The following is a 27,664-nucleotide window of genomic DNA, read 5'->3' as shown; positions in this document are numbered from 1 at the left end:
CTTATGATTTTTGTGCTGGGATGGCTGAGCAGTTGACATTGTAGCTTCTAATGAAGATTGGCTTCGATTTCACAGTCAGCCCTTTGGATCTGTGGGGTCCCCATCTATAGATTCAACAAACCATGGATAAAATATTTGGGAAAAATTGGTGCCTGTATTGAATAAACATACATTGTTTTTACTTGTTATTATCCCCTAAACAATACAGTATAATAACTGTTTACATAACATCTACACTGTATAAGGCATCATAAGTCATCTAGAGATGATTTAAAATATACAGAAGGATGCGTGTAGGTTGTATGCAAATACAACACCACTTTAATAAAAGATGTAGGCATCTGTGGAGTTTACTTCCCACTACCTGGAACTTGTCCCCTGTGGATGCCAGGATCCGCCTCACCTCTAGGACTTCACAGAACAAGTGGAGTCCTTTTCTCACCTTTGAAAATAATTACTCAGTCCTTCTCCCTCAGCTGGGTTTGGTGGCACCCATCTGTAATCCCAGTAATTGAGAGACTGAGACAGGAGGATCACAGGTTTGAGGCTAGCCCTGAGACCCTGTTTCAAAATTAAAAATAAAAAGGACTAAGGATATACCTCAGAGGTAGAACAGCCCTGAGTTCACTCCCAAACTACAGAGATAGAGATAGAGGGAGGGAGGAAGGAAGGAGGAGGGGAAGGGGGGAGGAGGAGAAGGGGGAGGAGGAGAGGTGTGTGTGTGTGTGTGTGTGTGTGTGTGTAAGTGTTGGAGACTTTTTGACAAATAGATTTGTTTTCTTGGCCCATGTTTCATGCTTTGCTGAATATTTGTTTTAATGAGAGTGTCCCCAATTAAGTATAGGCTCCTGGTTTGAACTGATGAGCTGAGAGGGATGAATAAACTTTGTACTCTTATTCTCTATGTATTCAGTTAACTTGCAGACTTTTTTTCTTTTTTGTTTTTAGGCTTAATATACTATTGACTGATTTTGAGTACAACTAAAATTGGCTATTATGTTTTCACTTATGCCGTGACTAAACCATATTTCCTCTATTTGTGCAGCTAAATATTTTTCAGAATCTACTGCAGGACCTCATATATATTAACACATCGAGCTATTTTTTATACCACCTGTTTCTTCGTCCAGCCCCTCTGCCTTTGAGCATATTTTATCTTTTTCATATAAGTTGTTGATAAACATTCGAACTTATGATAGGATGAAGAGAAACTCAGCATCTTCATTCAGGTTCTCATCCATCCACTATTTATCCTTCTTTGGATATCATTGAATCAGTTTCTTTCCTTTTTTTTTTTTTGTGGTACTGGGTATGGAACCCAGGGGCTTCTACCTCTGAGCTTCACCCCCAGCCCTATTTTTTATTCTTTATTTTGAAACTGGGTCTCACTGAGTTGCAAAGGGCCTCACTAAGTAGCTGAGGATGGCCGTGAACCCGGATCCTCCTGTCTCAGCCTCCCAAATGCTGGGATTACAAGCGTGCACCACCACACTCGGTGAAACAGTTTCTAATCCATCTACTAAAGATGACCATCCACCTATATTTCTTTTAACGTTGTCCAAGGAGACAGCATGAGAAGGCTTAGCTAGGCATGGTGGTGCATTCCTGCTGTAATCTTAGTACTTGGGAGGCTGAGACAGGAGGATTCCAGGTTCATGGCCAGCCTCAGTAACTTAGTGAGGTCCTCCACAATTTAGTGAGGTCTTGTTCAAAACAAAAAAATAAATTAGAGCTGAAGCATAAGAAAGGGCTGAGGTTGTAGCTTGGCGGTAGAACACCCCAGGGTCCAATCCCCAGTAACACACAAAAAAAGTCTTATGGGACTTTAAAGTCTCTGTTGCTAGTACTTCCCTGCCTTGCACATTTTATAATCCTGGGAAGAGAAGGAGTAAGATTAGTCACCATGACTGGGTCTTAGTAAGTGCATACCAGGTCCTCCTGATCAGGCACCTCTTTGATGAGAGAGTCAGGATCCATATTCATCCAGATCTAAGCTTCACACTGAGGGAGCCTGTCAGGCCCCATGGTTGCTTACCTTTTCTCTCTTGTTCTCTTGTGTTCACATAGGTACCGCCGCAGCTATGACTCGGATTTCACAGCCCCCTTGGTCTTTTATCACGTGTGGCCTGCTCTCATGGAGAATGACTGTGTCATTATGAAGGGAGAAGCTGTCACCAGAAGAGGGGCTTTTGTACGGTGGCCTTGCATTGTGACAATTCATCCCCAGTGTTTGATTCACAAGTTCGAGAACATTTATAAACCCAAAGATTCTATAAAAGAAGTTGATAAAGGGCTATTTGATAAGATTTCATACGAAGGAGAAGGACAGGGCCTGGGAGAACAGCTCCTTTTCACAGATTCTTCTGCAATTTTCATGATTTCAGCAATTTCTTTGTTGCTCTATTTACAGTGTGCAAGTAGGCATATTTACCGCCTCTGTCTTAGAGAAATCATGGTATTTCAAGGGCAAGGCCCTTCAAAATCATCTTGGTGGAGGCTTTCTATAATCCTAAGCATTTAAGTGGTTAACTTTCAGGAGGAAGCCATTTGCCCATCTTTTTTTTTTTTTTTTTTTACTGATAATTCTTTCATTTTGGGAAACTGTGACTGTGCCCTGTTTTTCTCTCCTTGGTATGATGTTCAGGGAGGGGAGGGATGGAGAAAAAGATGGTTGAGGAGGTGGTGGGGGAGGAGCCAACAGTTCTAAAAGGTTGTTCCTTTAGACTCTGGCTATAGGTTTTGGACATGTTAAAAAATGAGCAGACTTCAAAATGGAGTCTTAGGTATGTAAGTATATGAGTGTGTGTGTGTGTGTGTGTGTGTGTGTGTGTGTGTGTTGTAGTGGGGATCAGGTGCTGGAACTAGGGGCCAATGGTGCTTGGATATTCTAGTGGTTCATGTGATGTAGTATTTAACCCTGCCTTTCCTGGACAGAGTTAATTCTAAGCACAGCCCCTTAGTCCAGAGCAAAGCCAATGTCTGGGTGGTTTCTGTTCCTGTTGTCTTTGAACTAGACAATAGGGGGAAGAACTCATGGAAACTTATAGTGGGGAGGAGGTAGAGTTTATTTTCAAAGAACTTAGGAAAAGGGGTTTTGTAGCTTAAAAATCCCATTATAATGAATAGTATCTCAATAAAAGTTTTCTGCCAAGGAAGTTGAGCCCATTAACATTTTGTTTTGTTGATCTGACAACTACTTGTGCCCTGCAATGAGTGGTCTCATAAAACATGCTTCTTGTTGCTACAACAATCTCTGCCTGTTAACACACTCTGACTTGCAGTGCAGTTTGGAAGGGAAGGAAAGAAAACAGCCACGATTCATGTTCTACATGAAATAGCAATTGCCTGTTAATTTTCTTCTTCTTTCCCATTGAGCATATTGCCAAGCTAAATCCTAAACCAAAATGATAATATCCTAAAGAAAGAACTTGGGGAAAAAAAGGGTTGAATGAATGGAAATTTCCAGGAGCATTTTACTTGTAAAATCTCATTTTAGTGAATACGTTATTTTTAGACAGCTTTATTGAGGTATTGAAATCCAGTAAAATAGCGTGGGTGCTATGTTTGCAATTTGATGAATTGGACAGATAGCTTTCTTCTTATTTATTAATATAGTGCAGTGTTGTTCCATTCATCTCATTTAATGATGTTTATTTATTCAATTGTTATTTAAGACCCATTGCACTTAAGTGCTAAGGGATTTAACAGTGAATAAAACAGACAAATCTTGGCCCACATATAGGTTATATTCCGTAATGCTTGTGAAATCAAATGTGATTTCTATCAGCTTACTCATGAAAAGAGATTTTTATCAGTGACAATCATCTGAATAACACCAAATTTGTTATAATGGGATTTTATTTGAGAGATTATTGGCAAATATTGGGCAGCCATAGAGAGTAAAATGAGGACAATTTATACTGGTGACCAGTCATGGTCAAGTGTAATCCTGTCAGTTATACCTCTCATTCTCTGGGATATGTTTGTTATCCTGTATATGTTTGTTATATATCCTGTATATGTTTGTTATATGTTTGTAATCCTGTCAGTTATACCTCCCATTCTCTGGGATAAGCCATGTAGGACATTGCACACTCTTGACTATTTTTCTCTCCCATTTTTTTTTCAGTGGAATTCAGTGCGACCTGTGAGTCGATGTCGAAGCAGGAGTTTGAGTCCCATTTGTCCTCGTAGCCGCATTGGTTTAAGCACGGTACATATCTGCCTAACCATTTTTACACCAAGCATCCTAGGGTCCACATGGTCTTTGCTTCACCAGTTGCTTGTAAAAGAGGTGATTGGAAGTCTGTAGGTAGAGAACTTGTTGCAAAAACACTGACTGCAAAGTGATTTTTATACTACTGGAGGGTAGGACTTTACCATTTTAGAAAGAAAGAAGTAGGACATTTTTTTGGCCTTTTTAAATTAATACAAGGAATCACAGATTTTTCTCCTTAGTAGTTTTTTTTTTAATCTTTTAATGAAATGCACTACTAGGGTTCAGAGAGTCTTCTGACCAGAGAATGAAATGTATTTGTCACCTGATCTGGACACAGGCTCCTGGTTCCTATAATAGCTGCTGTGTGAGTTTGGAAAATTTGATCAAGTGGTCAATTTCAACATTTTATAAAGGACATTGAGGGTATAAATTTGTCCCTACTTCAAAGCAGGAAAAAAATGATTAGTTTTTTTGTGTATCAATTCTTGGAAGGAATACTAAATCTACTATCAAGTTAAAAATAGCAGTGAAAACATTTTGAAAACTGTGGGGTAGCATCCCTTAGCACATCTCTAATGGACATTGTCCATCTTTTTAATAAATATTTGCTCAGTGCCTTCTGAATACAGGGTAGACGAAGACATGAGAACAGCAGATACTAACAGTTTTATACTCCTTCAAGTAACATTTCTTTAAGTATGTGTTCAACCTAGTTTTAGAACAGAGAGTGTTGGAGAAGGAGAAGCAGTTCTGGCTTCTATGGGATTATTTCTGGCAATGCAGCTGGAGCCCTAGTGTGCAAAACCTCCTCAGCCACACAAAACAACAATTTTTCAGTGAATGGTACCCACCCTCCCTCCCTTCCTTCCTTCCTTCCTTCCTTCCTTCCTTCCTTCCTTCCTTCCTTCCTTCTTTCCTTTTTGTTTTAGTTTTTGTGGTACTGGGGATTGAATCCAGGGGCATTCTACCTGTGAGCTACATTTTCACCCCCCCCCTTTTTTTTTTTGCAGTACTGGGGTTGGACTCAGGGTCATTCTACCTCCGAGCAACACTCTCAGCCCTATTTCTTATTCTTTATTTTAAAACAAGGTCTCACTGAGTTGCAGAGGGCTTCACTAAGTAGCTGAGGCTGTCCATGAACCTCAACTCTCCTGTCTTCGCCTCCTAAGTTCTGGGATTACAAGCATGGCCCTTTTTATTTTTTGTTTGGAAACAGGCCTCGCTAGGTTTCTGAGAGTCTTGCTAAGTTGCTGAGGCTGGCCTCAAACCTGCGATCTTCCTGTGTAAGCTTCCCTGGTACTGGGCTCATAAGAGTACACCAACATCCAGCTGACACCCACCTTTCTTATTGAGTTTAGCAAGCATCTACTATTTCTCCAGCATGTGTCTTGTCAAATATTCCTTCTGTAGTGGGTAGATTCCAGATTTGAGAGGTACACAAAAGTGACCAAGTATGCTTGTCTTTTCCTGAATGTGAATCCGTATGTTGAGATCAATATGATGCCAACACATTAACTGAATGTGATATAGTCTATAAAGTGATAAGTCTGTAATGTAATATAATATGATATGGTCTATAAAACAAAGACCTAGAGCCATGGTGGTAATAAAGGGACTCTTAAGAGAGCTAGTATTTGGTTTAGTCTTTTTATTATTATTTATTATTTTTTTCTTTTTGTGGTACTGGGAATAAAACTCTGGGCCATTCCATTTCTGAGCTATACCTTCACTCCTATTTTATTTTATGTTTTGAAACAGGCCTCACTAAATTGCTGAGGGCCTTGCTAAATTGCTGAGGCTGGCCGTGAACCTGCGATCCTCCTGCCTTAGTGTCCCAAGTACTAAGATTACATTTATTATTTTTTTAATGTGTGGAATTTCCGCTGGGGGCAGTGATACACGCCTGTAGTTACAGTACTTGGGATGCTGACACAGGGGGATCACAGGTTTGAGACCAGCTATAGCAACTTAGTGAGACCCTGTTTCAAGATAAAAAATAAAAAGGGTTGCTGGAGGGGTGTAACTCAGAGGCAAAATGCCCCTGGGTTCAATCTCCAGTACCCAAAACAAAGAAACAAACCAAATTCTAATGGGTTGGGAACTTGAAGAAAAATATTCAAGGGAAGAAAATGGTCTACAAAATGCTAGGGAAGTAGAACTTCTTCTGACACAGTCTTGAGGATTTTAATATAACTTAATTATTCATATTTATGAGTATTTACAATAGGTAGAAGCAAAAGGATAGTGCGTTAAGTAGAACAAAGAATAAGAATTCTTGTGAATATTATACTGGGAAAAGTATAGCTCTCCCCTTCCCAAGGGGAAATGGCATACTAGAGTTCTGGTAGACACCGCTCATGCTACAGCCACGGCTGACTGACTCTGGACTCTCACGATTCATTTTATCCACACACTGTCCTTTGTGATGAGCCCTAGACACATCGGAGCTGCTTCTCATGTTTCTCATTTTACGCCCAGGGAGAACAAAGTAGTTTAATTATCAGACAAGGAAATCAAATATATTGTCAAAGGTTAAGCTGCTGCCAAGTCTCCTCCTCTTTCCACCGTCCTCTCCCGGCAACACAGCTGGGTACACCTGCAACATAGCATGAAGATAGCTTTGGTCAGTCTGGCATTTTGACTTAGTTCAGGTCTCAATCCATCCAGAACAGGTTCTGTCTTTGTATCCATTTACTTAAAGTGCTTGAGAGCTCAGGGCAGGGGCGATGCTTATAGCAGCAGCAGCAGCTGCAGCTCAGAGTCCTAGTGTGGCAGTTTCTACTTGATGAAAGCAAATGTGGAATATGAAAAATGGCTATTTTCTGGCTTCTCAGTGACCTTCCTTAATCAAGCAGGTTTGGGACACATGAGAAAACTTATATAAGGGATCTGTCAGAGATGATCATTTTAGCTTTCATGAGTTATTATAATAATGGTGTTATTTTCTGCAAAGCATTGAATTCCATATGGCTGCTCTTAGGCCACTGGACCCAGCTTTTAATTACTAAGATAATTTAAACCAATGAATGCCCATTTACTTCAGAAAGCATAAAAGGAATCACAATTGGTGCGCCTTAGAGTTCTAAATTGCCTTAGAGCAACGCATTAGTTTTAGGAAAACAACATGTCCAAAGACTACATCTTTTGAGTTCCATCAAGTGTGTAGCTGACATTACACTTTCATATTTTCCAGATATCTCGAAGTCGCAGTCCTTCTCCAATAAGATGTGCATTGCCAAGTAAGTGGGATAGTTAAGGTGGGTTAAGTTTTCTGCCTTCAGTACTTTTTCTAGTACTCAGCACTGTGCAGCAAGATGAATGTCTGGCTTCCCAGAGAGCAATCTCTTCCCTCCACCTCATAGCTTTCAATTCTGGAGCTTCCTGCGGATGGTGTCCTGTGGATCTCATGGGCCCCATGGATTATGTAGCAGCAGCCTCCAATTGAGAGCTTTAGTTGCTGTAAACTGAAATTAAGCCCCCTTTCTCTAGGTAGGCACTCACAAAAGAAAACCAAAGAAGTGACCATAATAATGAACTTTGCTTTTCTCCCCAGGGTTTTAAAGCCACCAGACATGACCCTTTGCCACCGCCCATGGTGACAGCCAGCTTCCCCAGTGCCTCCACTTTCTGCCTCGTCTGCCTCCGACCTCACTTAGCATGATGTGAAAGGCAATTCTGTGTATCACTCCACACAGAGAGTTAAATGTTTTGGCTTAGCGCATTTGTAACTTTAGATATATTGCATTTTATTTTATTTTATAGACACCAATTCCATTACTTTCATAAAAAAAAAAAACGATTGCCTAGGCATTAGGATCATATTCATTTGAAGCAAAGTCCATGACAAAGGTTCAGGATTTCTATCTGGAAATTCTAGGCTCTTTATGGCAACTGTATGAACAAAAGTGAAAAGTCTGGTGAACTCTGCTGAGTTCACCAGAAAGAGAGAGACATTTTAGTTTACAGATTGATTATACATATTATGATTGTTAGAAGCAGCTTTTTGCCTGAAACCTAAGTTGAATGTTTTAATAGTCTTGTAAGGTCTGAAAGAGAGCCCCAGTCTCAGGTTGGGGAACTCATATCAGTAGTAGTGATTTCAAACTAAGTATAGATGGTAATTTAAGAGAGTACCGTTGGTGGACTTGCTTCTCTGTTTTTCCTAGAGAGGACCTCGTTTGATTGAAGGGCATCCCAACTGTGGAAGCTACTCAGTTGAGAGAATTCCCTTGTTCCATAATGCAGAGCAGTGATTTGAGTCGAAGAAGCTCTGAGATAAAGGTTAATCACCTTGTGTTATCTCCTAGGAATGTTTCAGCTGTTTCAATGCACAAGTTAAAAATACTAGTTACCTGGGAGGAGGTCCTCTTTACCTACCCTGCCTCCTATGAGGTTCGGTGGACTAAAAATACCTAAAGTCAAGACCTAAAACTTGGGCAGCGTTTACTGATTTTGAATTGAGCTTATCTCCCTTGATTTCTTCACTGTGGAGTCCTCATGAAAGTGCACATTCAAGATAAGAAGAGACTGTTGTTTTCTGGAGCTAAGTAATGTTCTCTCTGCTCCTCCATCCCAGCTTTCACACACAACCTTACACCAACCTTACACACAAGCCTCACGTTGACTGTTGTTTCCATCTGTCTTGTAGAAGAAACTTTGAATTAGCTTCAGCCGGTTTTTCAAAAGGTTATTGCCCAAGCCAGCACTTGATGCTTTTCAGGTGGAAAGAACCCAAAAAACAACAACTTCCCTACAGCATCTTGCCTCTGTTCTGTGTGGGGTGGGGGCCTTTGCTGTCCCCATCCCTTGAATTCAGTAGTCATTAGCTTATTCTGAGGCATGAGTTTAAATTTACTCCCTCTATGCGCCTGTGTCTTCATCTCTTTGAGGCCGTCCCTGTTTGGGCACTAGGTTTCTAGGTAATTCCTAGAACCCCCATGGTCATTAGTTTGCTTTGTGGCCTTGAGCGAATACTTTCATCTCTCGGAACCTCAGTTCCAGTGTAGAGAGAGCAGATTGGATGAAATCTGTGGCTCTTTTAACCCTACCAGCCTCAGAATCTGTTTTATAGCAAATATTTTATTCTGTGTATCCTGAAATGAAAGCCAAAGTTAACATAATCTATATGCACATAGAGTTTTAACAACGAATATAATACTATAACTGTAAAATAAAGCATAAGAGGAGAGCAATTTTAACAAAGTAGAATATACTTCAATAAAAGAGCATGGATATAACCATTATGCTTACTTAATGTTATGTGGTAGCTGCATGTTGAGCCCCAGCTACAACTGCGGATGAATGTGTGGCGTATTGGCAACGGAAGATCATAGTCTTCCGGTGTGACTTTCTGAAATGAGGGACACCTTGGTAATGATTGGAGCAAAATATCAGCCTTTCCTTGATTTGCATAGCAATTGCATTCCTGGAGAATTCATTGTAAATTAAATTTATGCTCTAGTTACTTTGCATTAGGTGTCAAGATGTCTTTCTTAAAGTATCGCTAGCTAACGAGAATGGCTATATATCATTCCCCCCCCCCCAGGAGTCAAATGTATAACCTAATTTGGAAAAAGGTCACACACAGCTCAGTTTCTTGCTCTGAATTCTATCTGGCCACTTGCCATTTCTCTGGTTTCTGATCTGTACTCTATACAGGGAAAGCTGCATAGTCTAGAATAAATTTTGGAGCAAGTCCATGAAACCAACGGAGCCTGGTCTGTCCTTGTTTCATCCAGGCATGTATTTTAACCTTACAGACCTTGAAAAATGAGAGACTTTTGTGCTGTACTTGGATAAATTTTAATCTGTGCATTATTGGTTTAGCATCTAATAATAAAATTAAGAAAAAGATTTTTTCAGTGGTCAGTTTTTTTGCAGAGAAGTGCTGCCCCTCCAGATTCACCCACAACCTTTGTTTTTTTTCCTAATATATAAATATTTTATTTTTCACATAAAAGTGTTTTTAAATTATAAAGATATACAAAGGATGAACTACTTTGTATCAAAATGTACCAACTTGCACTCTTTTTTTTTTGTGGTCTGGGATGGAACACAGGGACATTCTATCTCTGAGTTCCACCCTCAGCCCCATTTTTTATGTCTCACGAGTTGCAAAGGGTCTCACTTAAGTAGCTGAGGCTGTCCGTGAACCGCAACCCTCCAATCTCAGCCTCTGGAATACTGGAATTACAAGTGTGCACCACCACGCCTGGCCCAACATACACTCTTTTTAGCTGAAGAAAGTGACTAGAGAATTTATCTTCACTGTTAATAAATAAATAAAATCTAAAACCATAAGATACATCAAGTGTGGCAAGCTCATATCATATCAGTTTACTGGTGGCATGTAAATAAAGGCAATCATTCTTTATCTAAACTCAGAATTTCTTTAAAAAGAAAACCAGACATTTACCTTATATCCTAAAGAGAATATGTTAGGGGCTAGAGCACCCACAACCTTTGACCCCCTCTAATCTGTGAGGCCTGAGCCTTGACCACAAGTCCATTTGGCACCTCCGAGGTGGACCTCTGGACCCCGGGATTGCTGCCATTCCATAGTGTATCTTAACAGCTAACCTTGTCTTATTCACAGCTCATTGTCATAGTCAAGGTTCTGTTTCTGACCATGCTTTCCCGTTTGCATAGTTTTCCCATGTTTGACCAGTTGCTCCCACAAACACGAGGTGTACCTTCAAACTTATAGATAAGAAACCCGCTCATCTTTCGGTCTTGTGTCAAAGTCTTTTACTTCAGAATACAATTCTATCCTATTTTATTTTAGGTACTGGGAATTGAACCCAGGGGCATTCTACCTTTAAATCACACACTTAGCTCTATGTTATTCTGAATCAGTGTCTTGCTAAGTTGCTGAGACTGGTGTTGAACCTGTAACCCTTCTGCCTCAGCCTCCCAAGTCTGGGATTACAGGTGCATCACCATGCCCAGCTCCTGTTTTCTTTTGTTTCTCCCTAGCATATGGCCTCAGTTCTCTGTTATTTTGTTCATTTATTCACTTATGCACTTACTAGATACCTTTTGTGTACTGGCTAGAGTGTACACTATTTGGGAGGTAGGAGGACGCGGTGCTGATTTTTATGGAGTTGCATATCATGACAGTTCTATCTGCTGGTGATTGTCCTGTCATGGAGAACAGATGTGAGGAAAGAAAAAAGTGAAGACAAGAGTCCAACAGATTTCAGCTGGTGTGATGGTACACGCTTGTAATCCCAGTACTTGGGAGGCCGAGACAGGAGGGGTGCAAGTTCGCGGCCAGCCTCAGCTACTTAGTGAAGCCCTCTACAACTTAGTGGAAACCTATTTCAAAATAAAGAATAAAAAAAATAGGGCTGGAGGTGTAGCTTGGAGGTAGAATGCCCCTGGGTTCATTCCTCAGACGGACCCCCCCCCAAAAAAAAAGCTGTGAAAGAGATGAGTAGATTAGCATGGGGGAGTACACAAGAGAAGGTAACTCAGTTCTGTCATTCACAGGTGAATGGCTCAGTCTTTTAAATATCTACTGAGCAAATATACATTCCCAGCATCATTACTAGTAAAATGAGTGTGTGGAGGGAGGAGAGACAGGGTGCCTAGAAGAGCAGTTCTAACACCTCCCATTAGCACAGCTGTGTGCTCCACCTGCTATATCCCAAGTAATGGCAATTTGCAGACCACTCTCTTTTGCACCCCACACACCCTTTCGCAGGCTAGGTGTAACTTCAACCTTAGAGATAAGGGACTTGTTCATCCAGTGGTTTTGTGTCAAAGTCTTTTACTTTAGAATACGATTCTAACCTATTAGATCACTGCAAATATTATTTTGTGAAGTTAAAATCGAGTGGAAGATTTCTTAGTAGTATTGCTTTGAATAATTTTATATCCATAATTAAGGGCGAGGCATCCGGGAGCTTTTAAGAAGCTAACATTACAAACTGCATTAGGTCATTGGAATATGATCCCAGGAACCATATGGGTAAGTGACATTTAGTATATGCCATTTAAATGCCAAAGCAGTGAAGTGTGTTGGCCTCAACGTGGTGAGTAAGAAAGGGCCTTAAAAATAAGGCAGGGACTAATTTTCTTATTGCAACATGAAAGGTAATAGGATAATTTTATACTTGAAAAACTCTCCACCGTGTATCAGTATGAACCCCAGACTTTCCAGAATGCCTTTGACAGTTGTTCATCACAACTGGGCATCTATTTCTACTTTCTCCTGGGCAAGCAACAGATGGGTATGATAAACGAGTATGTCTCAAGGTTCATTTCCATGTAGTTTAGGGCTTTATTTTTGTTTCTCCGGTTCTGGGAATAGAACCCAGGGCCTCATACATGTTAGCTGAGCACTCTACCACTGAGCTTCATCCCCAGCTCAAGGCGTTTGAAAATGTTCAGTGATATAAAATTGCATAGTGAATTGAAATGCAGTGTAAAAGATACAATAGAAAAGCCATTTAGTCATTTAGACAATTATAAAAAGATCTTGGGTTCACTTTATGAACCAGACCCTTTAGCAACTGATTTCTGCTGGTAGAATGCTGCGAATGGGGAATTACTTCTTTCCTCCTTACTTCTTAGACCGGGGAACAAATTCCAGAGCCGTATCTAAAAATAATAGATCTCAGGATTGGCCCAACTTGCGGGTCTGAAGTTAGAATGGGAAAAAGTTACCTGTTCATCCATCCTCCACTCACGTAAGCATTTGCTGTTTGTCAGATGATGGCCCAGGCCATCACTGTGGTAGGCCTGAGGATGTGATGGTGAAGGAGACTGTCATTTGTGGGGAGAATGCTCCAACACTCCTCTGCAGTGTGTGCCTTTGGGGTGGCTTTGTGATCTTTCTGAAAGACAAGGCAGTGGCTGCTGATGCCCTCTTGTTGGGAGGTAGTATTAAATCCATCATGTTGACAGTGAGTAGAATCAGTGTCTTCCTGGCACTGTGGCCAGAAGCCGGGACACACCTCAGTGTGTCACTGCGGGCTCCCAACCAGCTCTTTCAACACTGTGTAACATACAGTGAGAATGAATCCGAGAAAAAACAGGTGCAGAAAATAGCAAGCAGGGCCCAAAGGGCTTTGCAGTCACCCCCAGATAGGAGGTCTTGATCACAGCCAGAGAAGACACACAGTCAAGGCAGCAGCCTCCACTACTCCAAGGAAAGGTTGCTGATCTTGCACCCTCCCCACCAACCCACAATTAGCAAATGCTTAACATTTCACTTTCAGAGCTTTACTCAAAGTGAAGACTTTGCTGCAGTGTTTGGCAGGAGCCAGTCTTCTGCCAGTGGGCAGATGCTTCTGCTGGACCAGCTTCAGCCCAGAAATGTCCAAGACCTATCTGTATCCATGCTGTATCCAGTTGCTTATGTCACTTCTTTGCTACAAACCACTGGCCCTGAAGTGATGTGACTAACTTCTGACCTTTCTTTCCTACCTGAACAAAAAGGGGGTGGGAGGAAGAAAAAAAAAACTTTCTGGGTGTTTTGTCTGTCTGAAAAATAAATTTCTTCTAAGTGTCATAGTAATGATGACATAATTTAACTTACTACTATATACTAATAATCGGACAGAAAGCTTAACAGTGTCCCAGAATGACCTGAGTAGAGTATTAATAACTGGTACTTAATCCAAATGGGCCAGACATTGTGCTAAGCACTTTCCATTATTAAGCCAGTTTTACAGATGGAGAAGTTGAAGCTTGAGGTCATTGTTTTATTTTTTATTTTTTACAGTACTGGGGATGGAACCCAGGGGGATTCTGCCTTCGAACTATACCCACCCCAGCCCTGTTTTTTATTCTTTATTTTGATACAGGGTCTCACTAGGTTGCAAAGGGCCTCACTAAGTAGCTGAGGCTGGCTACGAATATGGATCCTCCTGTTTCAGCCTCCCAAATGCTGGGGTTACCAGTGTGCGCCACTACGCCCGGTCATTATTAAGCAGCCTGCCCTGGGCCACATAGGGGGTGGATGTGTGGGACCAAAGGACCAAACCAAAGTTTCCTGCTGATGAATTCATCCTCTTCCCACTCATTCTCCAGGATGTTAATAAGATATGTAGTGAAAAAGAGTGTCCTGTGTCAAAAAAGTTTGGAAAACAGCAAGTTAAAAGTGAGCCATCTTATGTGTGTGAGACTCTCCAAGAAAGACGACATCATGTGCGGCATTCTCCAAGCTGACTTCACCAGGGAACTTTTTGTTCCTGGAGCTCTTGGAGAGGTGCTGTTCTAGGAGACCTATCTCAGAAAATGTTTTCTGAGGACCTTTTAAAAAATAAATTAAGCCAGGGGTGGTGGCACATCCTGTGAAACCAGTAACTGGGAGGCTGAGACGGGAGGATTGCAGGTTCATGGTTAATTCAACTACTTAGCACGGCCCTCTACAACTTATTGAGACCCTGTTTCAAAGTAAAAATTAAAATAGGGCTGGGGGTGTAGCTGAGAGGTAGAATGCCCCTGAGTTCAGTCCCCAGCAACACACACACACACACACACACACACACACACACACACACACCACACCTTGCTGACCATGTGACATTTAACCTCCAGTTTGAATTGTTAGAGGGTGGAAGCAATCTCACTGTAGTATGTGACCAGAAACATCACATACATACACACAACTACTTTTTGTCTATTGACTTGTGATATTCAATGTTGTCTTGAGACTGCCAGCAAGAAAGGCAGCACCAGATGCTGTCCCTAGACCTTGCACCTCCAAAACCTTGAGCCAAAATAAACCTTTTTAAAAAATAAAATAGCCTACCTCTGGTGTTTCATTATAGGAATAAAAAATGGACTGACATAATTATTTACTAAATAAATGGCATAAGTCAGAAATTTCTTATTTATCCCTGTACATACATTTTACATTTTCCTGTTTTCTATTTTCCATGCCCTTCTATATATTATAAAATAAAATTCTTTCAATCTCCAGTATTTATATCAGTGTTCTTTATCAGCATTCACATTTTCCCTTAAATCTTAAATACCTTACCTTGTGATACCTTTTGACCTTTACGTATTTTATCTCTCTCTGGTCCTCTTCCAGTTTCTCTTGTTTTGGAATTCCAGTTTTCCTAGTTAATCTTCTTGATATAAATCTATTCACACTTCTTAAATAGATGCACCTGGCCCTAATGTACTTAGAACTGATAGATGAGCCCCGAGGTAGGACACACTGAATAGCTCTTCATATAAAGATTCATTTGTACCCTGATTCATATGACGCGGTTCATGAAGAATTCAAATAATTAATTTTCAACTTTTGAACACTTGGGTTATTAGAAAGTAACAATCAACTTTTAAAATAAGTTATACTCAACAATATAATTAAATAAAAAGATAAATTACGCTTATGCTATACTAAATTGTGATGTCTTGAGTCACTTCAATGAAAATGTTGACTAGTATTTCCCAAATCTGTCTGATAATGGAAGTTATTTGGCATACTTAGAGAGATAGATTCTTGGATTCTACCGAAGCTTATTGAATAAGAACCTCCATGATGGCCGGGCGTGGTGGCGCACGCTTGTAATCTCCGCGCTTGGGAGGCAGAGACAGGAGGATCGCGCAGGTTCTAAGCCAGCCGCGCGCGCTGGCTTAGGAGACCCTGTTTCCAAATAAAAATGTAAAAATAGGTCTGGGAGTGTAGCCCGGAGGGAGAAGGGCTTCCAGGAACCCCAGTACCACCAAAAAAAAAAAAGAACCTCCAAGAGTGTATGTATTTTTAATATCAGCAGGCAGGTTTGAAAAATACAGGTCTAGCCCAAGCTTTCCTAACCCACAGCAGAATATTGCAGAGAGAGTTTATTGCATGTATTTATTTTGCTGCCTAAATGGAAAATGATGTAATTTAAAAACCTCTGAGCATATTAAAAACTATTTTCTGCAATCCAGAAATAATTTACTAAAAAGTATATTTATTTTATCTGCATACATACATATAAATATATGACAAATTATGGGCTATCCAATTAAATTTTCAATAAAAGAAAAAATAGCAAATTTCTCTTCCCTAGGATCAAAATTTTTCTCTTGTGTATTTTATATTTGGACAGCTTTTCTCTTGAGCTGTCAGAATTTGTATTTCTTCATGAACTTGGAAATAATTCTCTTCCATCTTAGAGATCTGCGTTCATCGCATGTAATTGAAACTTGGAGTCGTAGTTAGAATAAGTCCCCATTGGTCATATTTGAGTGGTCATGGTCGTCTGCCAAAAAGAGCTACAAGTCACCAAAATGCTAGACTTGGAAACAGCTTTATGATTATTCACATGCATCTGTAGAGAAAAATCTAACATGAGTGAAAGTGACATTCAAATATTAGACCTCACAGGTGGCCTACCTCAACTGGATTTCTCCCAAACATTGAATTGAGGAATTTAGTTTTTCTTTGTTGACTTGGCAAAATACCAACTGTCCTGAAGAGAAGATTGGAAATGAATGTGTTTCAGTTTTCATTCTTGAGCACCATTTTTTCCCCTCTTTTCAGAACCCAGTAGAATATCTCATCACTGCAGTGTCTTGATGTTGGAAAAGTTGATTCTAAAAAGTACCAGGAAAGAGCCAGGTGTAGGTGTAACCCCAATTTGAGTGTGATGGAGTTTGAAATACATGGGCTAGTTCTAAAAAAAAAAATGTTTGGTGGAAATGACAGATTTCTTAATGTTTTCCTTGTCTGAATCCAACTTTTCTTCACTGAGTAATGAAAGGTGGTCATGTAATATAAAATGACATTGATTATTAGAAAACAAAGTTGTAAACTTTCTTGGGATGACCTCTTTCTTACTTGACCCACAACTGAAATTCTGGGACATCATTCATCCCAATTTTTGGAGCTCTGGGGTCTGTCTAGTTCGCATAGGCCAGGAGTTCCTGGGAAATGTATGGAGTCAGCCACGAGATGGCAATGTTGCTTAGGGAATGAGAGGATGCCAGCTGTCTGTAATAATGGTTCAAATTGAGAAATAAACGGCAATTCCTCAGATAACATCTACAACTTAATTACTGATTTTATTGCTCTCAATAAATTTGGAGAATCACTTAAATTGGTGGAGGATGACCAGGCATAAAATACAAAGAGTGGGACAGAAAATATGATGTGTTAAATAACTCTGTCATTATACCTAATAAAGGATTTATGCATTTATCCCTTTAAGGCACAGGAAGTAAGTTCACTGTTAGGAAAACAAATTCATACTTTTAAAAACTCTTATGCAATCTAAAATCATCAGGCTTTCAACTAGAGTTCTTACCGAGATACAATACAGTGTGTTAATAAATGTTTGGGATATAACTCTCGGTTCTTAAATGTGGAAGAGGAGAAACTGATGGTTTCTTTCATGAATCCTCTAAGATTTCCAAGATTTTTCAAATACTTAGCATTTCAAGTTGCTTAAACTCCTTAGGTCCTGGGAAGGGAGCTCTGTGTCAGAAAGCTTTAGAATATTTTAAGCAAGTATTTTAGTTTTCACCAGGAAGATAGAATGATACGGCTAAACAGCCCTCAAAATCACAAGGGCTCATCAAAGTGGTGTCAGTAGAGTGTTTGAAAAAGCCAAAATTCTGTGTGGAATATTTTTAAATCATTTCTTCAGAAATAGAAATGTTCCCTGTCAAAAAAAAAAAAAAATACAGATTCCAGTTTCCTTCTCTAGGCTTGTGTTGGTGTGTTTTGTTTGTTCATTTTAAGTCAGCTAATTATTCAGAGAACACTACTTGTAAAAATTTGTCTTTATAATCAGTGAATTGATCACTTAAATACACTTCCATCCCATAATGACAAAGCAGCATGTCAGCTAAAACACTAGCTCTCAGCAACATTTTCACAAAGGATTTTTTCTTCCGCTTTCCCTCATCCAGGCACAACCCTCGCTGTCTGGGTGCTCAATGGTCCTTGCGAGGCTTTTGGGGAGATGGACTGAGCCTCCAGCTCCCCGGTGGGATGGCTATGGAATGTTGCCACTGGTGACTGGAGAAGGGAATTTCCTTAGTATGGGTTCATTACCAAGAACAAGGAAGCTGCTAATTGACACCATAAGCCGTCAGCCAGTGGAGGACAAATCTCTAGCACTGCGAGGGCCTACCTTATTTGTATTCAATTTTTAGAAGTGGACACCATGCAAAGTGTGAGGAATGCAGGAGTCATCTTTGGTAAGGCAACCTGTCCTCTCAACCAGACCAGTCCAGGAAAAAGAAAAAGAAACACTTGAAATGTGAAACACGGAAAGAAAGTGGGTATTAGAGGAGAGGTTGACGGGGCCTTTATCATGAGACCTTTTTGCTACTTTTGCTACTGGGAGATGTGTCTCACTATCAAGAAGGAAAGGAGAGGCGAGCATGGGGTCCTTGTTTGGTGGTGCTTTTCACAACTCCAAGCGCGCCCCTCGCTGGGATCACTGCTACCCAAAGTGCCGGTATACATGAAGGGGTTGGGGCCAGAATATGAACTGATATACTGCTTCTTTCATCAAGAACGTCTTATCATGAGTGAAAAATAAAAAGCTGTCCTGAACAACCTGCTTAGGGGTATGCTTCGTTTACCCTCGGATGCAAGCTTCTTATTTAACTCTGAGCCTACAGCCAAGGCTTGGGGATTGGCTGCAGCACCTTGTAGCTGCAGACTGCTGAGAGCAGGGTTCCCCGGAATTGTGCAGTGCCCAGCCTCACCCGGTGGGCCTGGGTGAGAGAGGGAGGCGTTAAGATTGGTTGAATGACATCTTCAAAGTTCTGGGAGACCCTCATTTAAAAGGAGATCAGAGCTGGGCGTGGTGGCGCACGCTTGTTATCCCCGTGCTTGGGAGGCAGAGACGGGAGGATCGGGCAGGTTAGAAGCCAGCCACGCTTGCTGGCTTAGGAGACCCTGTTCCAAAATTTTTTTTAAAAAAAGTATAAAATAGGTCTGGGAGTGTAGCCTGGAGGCAGAAGGGTTTCCAGGAACCCCAGTACACCAAAAATAAATAAATAAATAAATATCAGAATCATCTTTTGGTTTTCCATTTTTAAGCCATATTCTTTGAACAGGGCTTCTGCCTTCCTCCTGGAGATGATTCCTAAGAGGAGAATAGTGGAGTAGCATTTACATGAAGGCGAGGCAAGTTAGGCAGTTAGACTGGATGCGGACAATTCAGCAATAACATTGTAATGCGATGTTTAAGAGTGAGGAGTTAACAAAAACAATCTATGACGAGCAGTGTCAACATTTTAAGTGAAGATAGATGATGGTGGGAACATCCTCCTGGGCTCTGAATGCACGCTCCGAGTTGTCTGTAGACTGGCTGGAATTGGCTGCCATCACTGGGCTTTGAGGGAAGAGTCCTGCTGTGATCTGTGTCTTTTCAGTAAGACATGTTGGAGACAAGACAAAACCCAAGAAGTAAGTTTCTTGTTCCAGATGAAATTATTTTTATTAGCAACTTTTTTCTGTTGCTACAAAAAAAAAAAAATGAAGCGTCCTATCTAAGAAATAATGAGGACTTGCCCAATTTCTGCTTTTGTTGACACAGACTGTACTTTGTGGATCTGGTCAATACTCTTCTATTTTATTCCTGGGAGTATCTTAGGGTCCACAGTGGACAGTGGGACTGGATTGCCCATCTGATGTGCAGACGTTGTTACTGGCTGCCCTGAAAAACATTTCAAATCTTTCAAGGGAATCAATGAAAATAACTTAAAGAGAATGCAATGTCACAGGGAGTGTTTTATTGAGCAAAGTATAATCTCCAACATTCACACTGAAAGAGAACATTATGTCAGGAAAACAGACATGTCCTTGGGAAAGCAAAAGATAATAGAGATTAATTACTGGATACAATCTCACTATATATTCTTTGACGCAGCTTTCTGAAATATGCATCTTTTTTGGCTTTTCTCTCTCTACACTGGAGAGTTGCCTTAAGAATTAGCCTGTTATTTGCAGGATGGTACAGTATCTACTAGCACTTGAGTGATCTTTGCTTTGAAAACAGGGATCCCTTTATAAAGAGACTCTGGAAAGACATTCTATTTGGAGACAATCTTGATGTCCAATGAAGCTTCTTTTCTGGGAACACCCATTTTCCAGGAGCAGAAAATAACATTTAAATAAAATCATTAATTTGCAAATATTCCTCATGTTGGTAATAAAGCTATAGAAACCAAGGGAGGCTTCTTTTATTTTTCCCATAAACCATTAGATCTATATATGCTTGTGATGTAGAGAACCAATGTTTTGATTTTTTTTTTTTTTTAGAGTTGGAAAAAGAAGACCAAGGCCTATCCTGAGACATCTACTAGTCAGACTTAAAATGAGGCAGGATAACAGCAAATCAAGGCCACTCACCAAATAAAACAATTTGGTACTATATATTTTACTTCTATAAGTCATTTTAGCAAAAAACCAGAATTTTCTTATATTCCCTTAAGCTTTTAAAGTGAAAAATTCTAAATGGGTTTGGAGACGATGCATCATAATTGTTTCAAGGTCCTGAAGACAGTCTGTCAGCTGAGGCCTTTAGAGAAAATGGTCAAGCTGTGCTGTCCCCACGGCCTCCTGTGCCTGTCTCCTGAATTTTCCAATGGATAGGGGCCTGCTTTTTATTACTAGAAAACCAGACCAGAAAACCCAGACACCTGATGAGGTGTCTCAAGTTCCTTTGCTCCTGATTTTTACTGCATGCACATGACTACAATCCTGGTGACTTCAGTGTACCTCACAATGGTCCAAACAGTTATCCCTGCTTCAGCCCCAGCCCCAATTCTACTGCTTTCATCTGACTGGACAATTCTTGCCACAAGGCATCTTTGCATATGATGTCCCAGAGTCTTGAGGGAGCCACACCAAAGACTGCAGAAACAGGACAAAATCTCTGGGTTTTGTTAAGACAGCTGTGTGCCCATCCCATCAATTCCCCCTGGCCAGGCTTTGACCGCAGCAGCTGGCTGGTGCTCTGTGGAAGATGTGGGGCTCAGGATAGTGATGGAGAGCTAGAGACAGGCTGAGATGAGAGCCCTGCTCGGCCAAAGGGTTGGTCGTCTGGCTTAGACCAATGCCTTCCAGAGCTGAGGAATGTGGGCTTTGATCCATTCAGCAAAGCACACCAATGCACTCTGCCACAGACACTGATGCTGGCAAAGACTGGCAACGTGGCTATGGGCAATTTTGCCTTGAATATTATTCTAGCTAGAAAAACCTTTCTCAGAGGGGAGGATTCAGGGCAAATTGCCCAGGCCACAGTCTTTAAAAAGAGATCACTCATGAAGTGAAAAGTCTGCCTCTCCTTAAGGTAGCTCCTGAGTTGATTTGGTGCCAACTCTACAATAACCTAAGGTGAAGTTTCAGAAGTGAGAGGTCATGACTCTTGTGAGCAGGGGAAAATGCTCCCAGGGGTTTGCCCCCTTCATGTCAAGTGAAGGGTTTGGGTGTGGCCTAGCACTGTTTGGGTGACTGGGTAGTCCTCTTCCTCCAGATAGAGAGGAGTTAGAGTCTCACACACCTGCTGGAATGAGTTGGCTCTGGGGACTTTCTGTCTCGTAGGCAGTCCTGTACAGAGCACGGGCGATTTCTGACAGGTCTTGGGATTGCTTCAGATCTCAGGTGAGTGGGAGACTTCACCCGCTGACCCTCCAATCTCCACCCTGGAGACATGCAGGTTTCAAAAGCCTCCACCGTTGCTCCAGAGGGAGTGCCCTCCACAGGACTATGTCTCCATTTGTGTTGGACTTCTGTAGAAGCATGAGCCCCTTGTGGGAAGCCTTGTGTCAGCAATAGAGGGGTGTGGAAAGAAGACCAGAAATAACCTCCATGATCAGAAATGATCCTGGTTATACTACCATCTCGCAGGCACATGGTGTCAGTCTGGACTCCTTGTCTTCTCTTCCTTCTTTCCTTTCTCTTGTGAGACTTTTGCTCTAACTGGGAAGAATACCTTAATCAGACTTTTTCACCAGTAGGTGGGAGTTCCCTTTGTGTACTGGGAGGAAAGAGAGAGTGATTTGGAAGGGTGAAAAAAAAAAAAACAACCCGAAGGAATTAGTGTGAGGGTCTATTAGTGTATTTGAAAAGAAAGAGATAGGTAGAAATAAAAAAAAAGTGAATGTCATAGTCTGCTTTCTGCTGCTATAAGAAACTATTCAAGGCTAGATACTTAATAAAGAAAAGAAGTTTATTTAACTCATAATTCTGGGGGTTCACCAAGAGCTTGGTGCCAGCATCTTCTAGACTCTGGTGAGGGCTTTATGATGGCTGGTTTTACAATGATGAGTGTGTGCAACAGTAATAAATAACAAGTGCAAAAGAGGTATCCATGGGAGATGCCAGGCTCACATACTCATGGCAAATAATCCCAGTTCCACGAGATTTGATCTACTTCCTTGAGGCAATATTAACCCATTCATGAGGGTGGAGGCCCCAGGACATCATTTCCTTCTACTATGTCCCACCTATTTAAAATCTCTGTCACCTCAGTACCGCCACACTGGAGACCAAGCCTCAAACATTTGAACCTTTGTGGGATAAAGTCAAACTACATCCAAACCATTACAGTGGATAGAAGAGCGGCAGGTTAACTGGGTAGGGCTTGGGGTGGTGGTGAAGATGGGTGATTTGTTTCTGCTTCTGAGGTGGCTGCCAAACTGTCCACTTTCTCTGGTTGCCTTTTCTTACTCCCATCTGCTAGAATCGCCCAAGTCCTCTATAGCTCCATTGCTCAGTGAGAACCTACTCCTGACTCTTTGGGCAGCATGGTCAGGTGGTTTGGCCTATAGATTTGTTCCCAGACCTCAGGTTCAGGATTTGCTTGGAAATCCCTGTTCTGTTGCCAACTTTGGGAACTGGGGCAAGTCACTTCCCAGAGCCTCTCTTTTTTGATGGATAAACCTGGATATTTGGGAGAACTAATATTGAAGCAATACAGAACGGGTCCTAAAACAATGCGTTGAGAGAACACAGCTCCATAAACGTCAAAGGAAACACTATCACACATGTTTCTTGCCAAGAATGCTGGACACCTGAAGCTGCTGCCATCTGTATATCAAGTTTTTTTCCGCATCTGGTAAAGGCTGATCAGACAGATCTTTATGCCACCCATGTGCTTCAGTGAGCACCTGCTGACGATCATGCAGAGGAGATACCTCAAATTCAGGGTCTGGCAGGAGAGTAGCAGGATTTAGCCCTACAGTGGGGGTAAAGGTGACACGGTCAGAGTTCAGCAACAAAGCCTGATAGTGGGTAATTCGTGCATTGGTCAGCCATCAGTCTGGAGGCTGTCGCACCACATTTTCAAGGGCATGGGGGGCTGTAAGTCTTGCCCCCAATTTAGTTTGTCTGCGTCTCTGACCAAGGCTGCCACTGCTGCCACTATGTGTAGACAGGCTGGCCACCCTGCCGCCACTGAGTCCAGTTTTTTTTTTTTTTTTTTTTGATAAATAGGCCATTGGTCGCTTTCAGGGCCCCAGCTGTTGCGTGAGCACGCCTTTGGCTATTCCCTTATTTTCAGCAGCTTCCTAGGTGAAAAAAAAGAGCAGGGGTGGCAGTTGTGAACAGTAAAAAAATAATATGGGCTCAAGCCCTACCTGAAGGCGCATCAGCCAAGAGGGCTAAATTAATAGCCTTAACCAAGGCCCTAAAATTGGAAAAAGATAAAAATTAATTAATATCTACACAGACAGCAGGTATGCCTTCGCCATTGTGCATGTACATGGGGCTATCTACCAGCTGCGTGGGCTCCTAACCTCGGCAGAAAAATCTTGGCCCTCCTTGGAGCCCTGCATCTGCCTACCAAAGTGAGCATCATACATTGCCCCGGACATCAGAAAGAAAAGCCTTGGTGGTTGCAGAGGATGAAAGTCCAGAGCAATCTTTTAACTAATCCTGCCTAAAAAGAAGCAAAGCAGATGATACAACAAATGCATCAATGGACCCACCTTGGGGTAAACAAACTGACAACATTAATGGCCAAAACCCAATCAATTGGCCTAACCACACTGCTCGAGAAAACGGTCCACAAATGTGTCCCCTGACAAAACGTGAATGCTGGCAGAACAAAAATTGAGCCAAGAAAACGCCTGCGGGGAGACCGGCCTAAAGTCTATTGGGAGATAGACATTACAGAAATGGGTCCAGCCAGGTATGATTATAAACATCTCCTAGTTTTTGTAGACACTTTTTCAGGATGGATAGAAGCTTTCCCAACCAAAAAGGAAACAGCCATGATAGTTGCCAAGAAGATTCTGGAAGAAATCTTTCCTAGGTTTGGCGCACCTAAGGTAATAGGATCAGATAATGGGCCTGCCTTCGTTGCCCAGGTAAGTCAGGGAGTGGCCAGGATTTTGGGGACCGATTGAAAACTTCATTGCATGTACCATCCCCAAAGCTCAGAACAGGTAAAAAAAAAAAAATGAATAAAACTCTAAAAGAGACCTTAACTAAACTGACTATGGAGACTGGCAGAACAGACTGGGTGGTGCTCCTTCCCTTGGCCCTCTTCAGGGCCAGAAATACCCCCTCAAGGTTTAACTTAACTCCTTTTGAAATTCTGTATGGGGCCCCTGCCCCCTTGGCCAGTCTGAATGGGGGTAAATTATTCAGTCATAATAACAATGATTTACGTGCCAGGTTAAGAGGACTACAGGCGGTGCAAAAGGACATATGGTTGCAGTTGGCAGCTGTCTACGAGCCAGGGACCCATGAGACCGCCCATCAGTTCCAGGTCGGCGACTCGGTCTACGTGAGACGCCACCGAGCCCAGATTCTGGAGCCCCGCTGGAAAGGGACCTACTCAGTGATATCAACCACCCCAACGGCCATCAAGATGGACGGTGCAACGAACAATTCACCCTTTCAAACTGGAACTCCAAAAGCTCCCCTCCAGCAAAATGAACTCTTTCCCGATACTGGTACAGTGTCTGAGCCTCACTAATACCAAGGCTCCCAACCCCCACCAACTCCTTAACCTAACCTGGAAAGTGTTAAGTGGGGTGGGTGACATTGTCTGGAGCAATTCTAACATTGCTCCCCCGGGAACATGGTGGCCAAACCTCTTCCCTGATGTCTACAAACTGGCCATGGGAGCCCCGGCCAACTGGGACCTAGAAAGATATTTTGATTTACAATATACTTCCACCAGAATATGGATGGTGGGCCTGTGGCTCAGGACTAACCGCATTAAGGGCCCAAGTTTTAAAAAAGACCCGAGATTTCTGTGTTACGGTCCGACAAACACCCAGAATGATATACCACTAACACCCAGAATGATATACCACCCAGAAACTACTTTGTTGGATGATTATGAAAACCAGTATCCCCGGGGTTAAAAGAGAACCTGTTAACATTACTTTATCTGTCCTTTTAGGGCTAGGTGTCACTGCAGAGGTAGCTACTGGAGGAGCAGCTTTGTCTCAATTGCCTCATTACTACCAGAGTCTTCAAGCCGCAATAGATAGAGATGATATCAGACTACGCCCTTAAAAGGAAAAGAACCATAATTCCAAGATTGGAATTACCCAAAGAAAAGGGGGGGAATGTAGGACCCCAGCACCCTAACCGCCCCGGCATTTGGAACTTTCCGCCCCAGTGTCCCTGTTTACAGGTACTGGGACTTTCCGTTGCTGGGACTTTACTTCCCTGTGTTCCAGGAACTGGCCCACTGAAGAAACTGTTGCTAGCTGCAATTGTTGTTAAGTGCCAAAAAGAATAATACCTGATAAACTACTCAATCCTAGTAAAGGTCAGAAGTAAGAACCAATGACAATGAGACACCTAATGCTTAATGTTAACTGTACTTTTGTGTTTTAAGAGTATAAAAGCTGCAAGCTTCTGTTACTAGGGGTCGCCTCCCTCTTCTTTGTGGGTGACCCCAGCACACTGGCCAAATAAACCTCTTGCAGATTGCATCGACTTCTGCCTGTGAGTGATTCCTGGGGGGTGGGGGGGTGTGTGCGCTTCCTGGGGGCCGTCAGGTCCAACAATACCAGAAAGAAACTATAAATGCATGCGATGATGGATATGCTGCATACCTGATCTGATCATCACGCAATGAATACACGCATTGAAACATCACATTGTATTTTATAAATTTGTACGACTATATGCCAATTAAAAATAAAAAAAAAAACTAGCCAGGTATAGTGGCACACGCTTGTAATCTCAGTATTTGGGAGGCTGAGACTGGAGCATCGCAGTTCGCGGACAGCCTCAGCTACTTAGTGAAGCCCTTTGCAACTCAGTGAGACCCTGTTTCAAAAATAAAAGAAGACTGCCGGGCGTGGTAGTGCACGCTTGTAATCCCTGCGCTTGGGAGGCGGAGACAGGAGGATCGCGCTGGTTCGGAGCCAGCCTTGCTGGCTTAAGAGACCGTCTTTCCAAATAAAAAAAATATATAAAATAGGTCTGGGAGTGTAGCCTGGAGGTAGAAGGGCTTCCAGGAACCCCAGTACCACCACCAAAAAAAAAAAAAAAAAAAAAAAAACACTAAAAAAATAGCACTGGGGGGTGTAGCTCAAAGGTACAATGCCCCTGGATTCCATCCCCAGTACTGCAAAAAAAGTAATAAAACTAAAAAAAAAAAGTATCAGGAGTACCTTGCTGTGATACCCTGTATTTTGAAATATTTTGCATGATTATAAAAGCAAAAGCAAAATGTATCTGAAATAAGGAAACTCTAGTTTTAATGCTTTTCTTCTATAACATAAAGGACTCCAGAGAATGCAGAACAAAAATCCAGGCACCAAATCCTTCAGTAGTGAGATCACTCTGCAAAGACGCTCCCCATCCTGTATCTGTGGAAGGAACTGGCGTCATTTCTGGTCTGCTCTGGCCTTAAACCCTGACGACAGGAAGCAAGGCTCGATTTCCTCTTCTTACGGCTGGACCTGGAGTCACAGGGAACTACCTCCTAGCAGAAATGTTTTGTCTAGCCTAATGGAATTCAAAAGCTAAAGGCATTATCCCTTCCACTCTACAGATGCAATAACTTAGCAAGATACGAGTGGTCACAGCTCTACCCCCTCCCATATTCCTATTAAAATAGATGGCAGCAGAGGCCCTACACTAATTGTGTTGGGGGACTTTGCAGAAAATATGACTCCGTGATGTGCTATTTTAATACTTATTTCACTAAATCCCCTGCCTGGCGGGTCTCGCCTTTAATAATTAAAGACTCAATTAACTCAAATATATAAACACAGGCAGTGTGTCAGCTCGGGTTTCATTTGGAGCCCAACCTGAAGGAATGGCAGACGGTTTACAGGCTCAGCCTTTTCTCAGCATGAACCTGCAGGGACTTGTAACTGGGCCCCTGCCTCTCGCACGCACGGACATATGCCTTCCTCAATGCAACTTTAATCAAGACCAGACTTAGCCTGATGTGAAATAAGATCTGAAGGCCCTCAGAAGTCATCCTAATGAAACCTGAGCAGCTGGGGCCCACAGACTGAGAGAAGCCGGTTTAAAAACATTATTTCAATCCTAGA

General features: G+C 41.8%; 1 protein-coding gene across 1 annotated transcript in view; it reads left to right on the top strand.

Moving 5' to 3' along the window:
• Positions 1-13,626, top strand: part of SPATA18 (spermatogenesis associated 18) — a gene marked incomplete at both ends in the record, with an annotated part of 45,989 nt that extends 32,363 nt beyond the window's left edge. Inside the window, 5 exons of the mRNA XM_080697246.1 lie at positions 2,068-2,191; positions 4,130-4,213; positions 7,413-7,458; positions 12,935-13,128; positions 13,444-13,626. Coding sequence (XP_080553372.1) covers positions 2,068-2,191; positions 4,130-4,213; positions 7,413-7,458; positions 12,935-13,128; positions 13,444-13,626 — 631 coding nt within the window. The remainder of the gene's footprint in view (positions 1-2,067; positions 2,192-4,129; positions 4,214-7,412; positions 7,459-12,934; positions 13,129-13,443) is intronic.
• Between the last annotated feature and the right edge of the window lie 14,038 nt (positions 13,627-27,664).

This window comes from Muscardinus avellanarius (assembly GCF_963383645.1).
Source record: "Muscardinus avellanarius genome assembly, chromosome: 6".
NCBI lineage: Eukaryota > Metazoa > Chordata > Mammalia > Rodentia > Gliridae > Muscardinus > Muscardinus avellanarius.
This window is presented reverse-complemented; position numbering and strand designations above follow the sequence as displayed.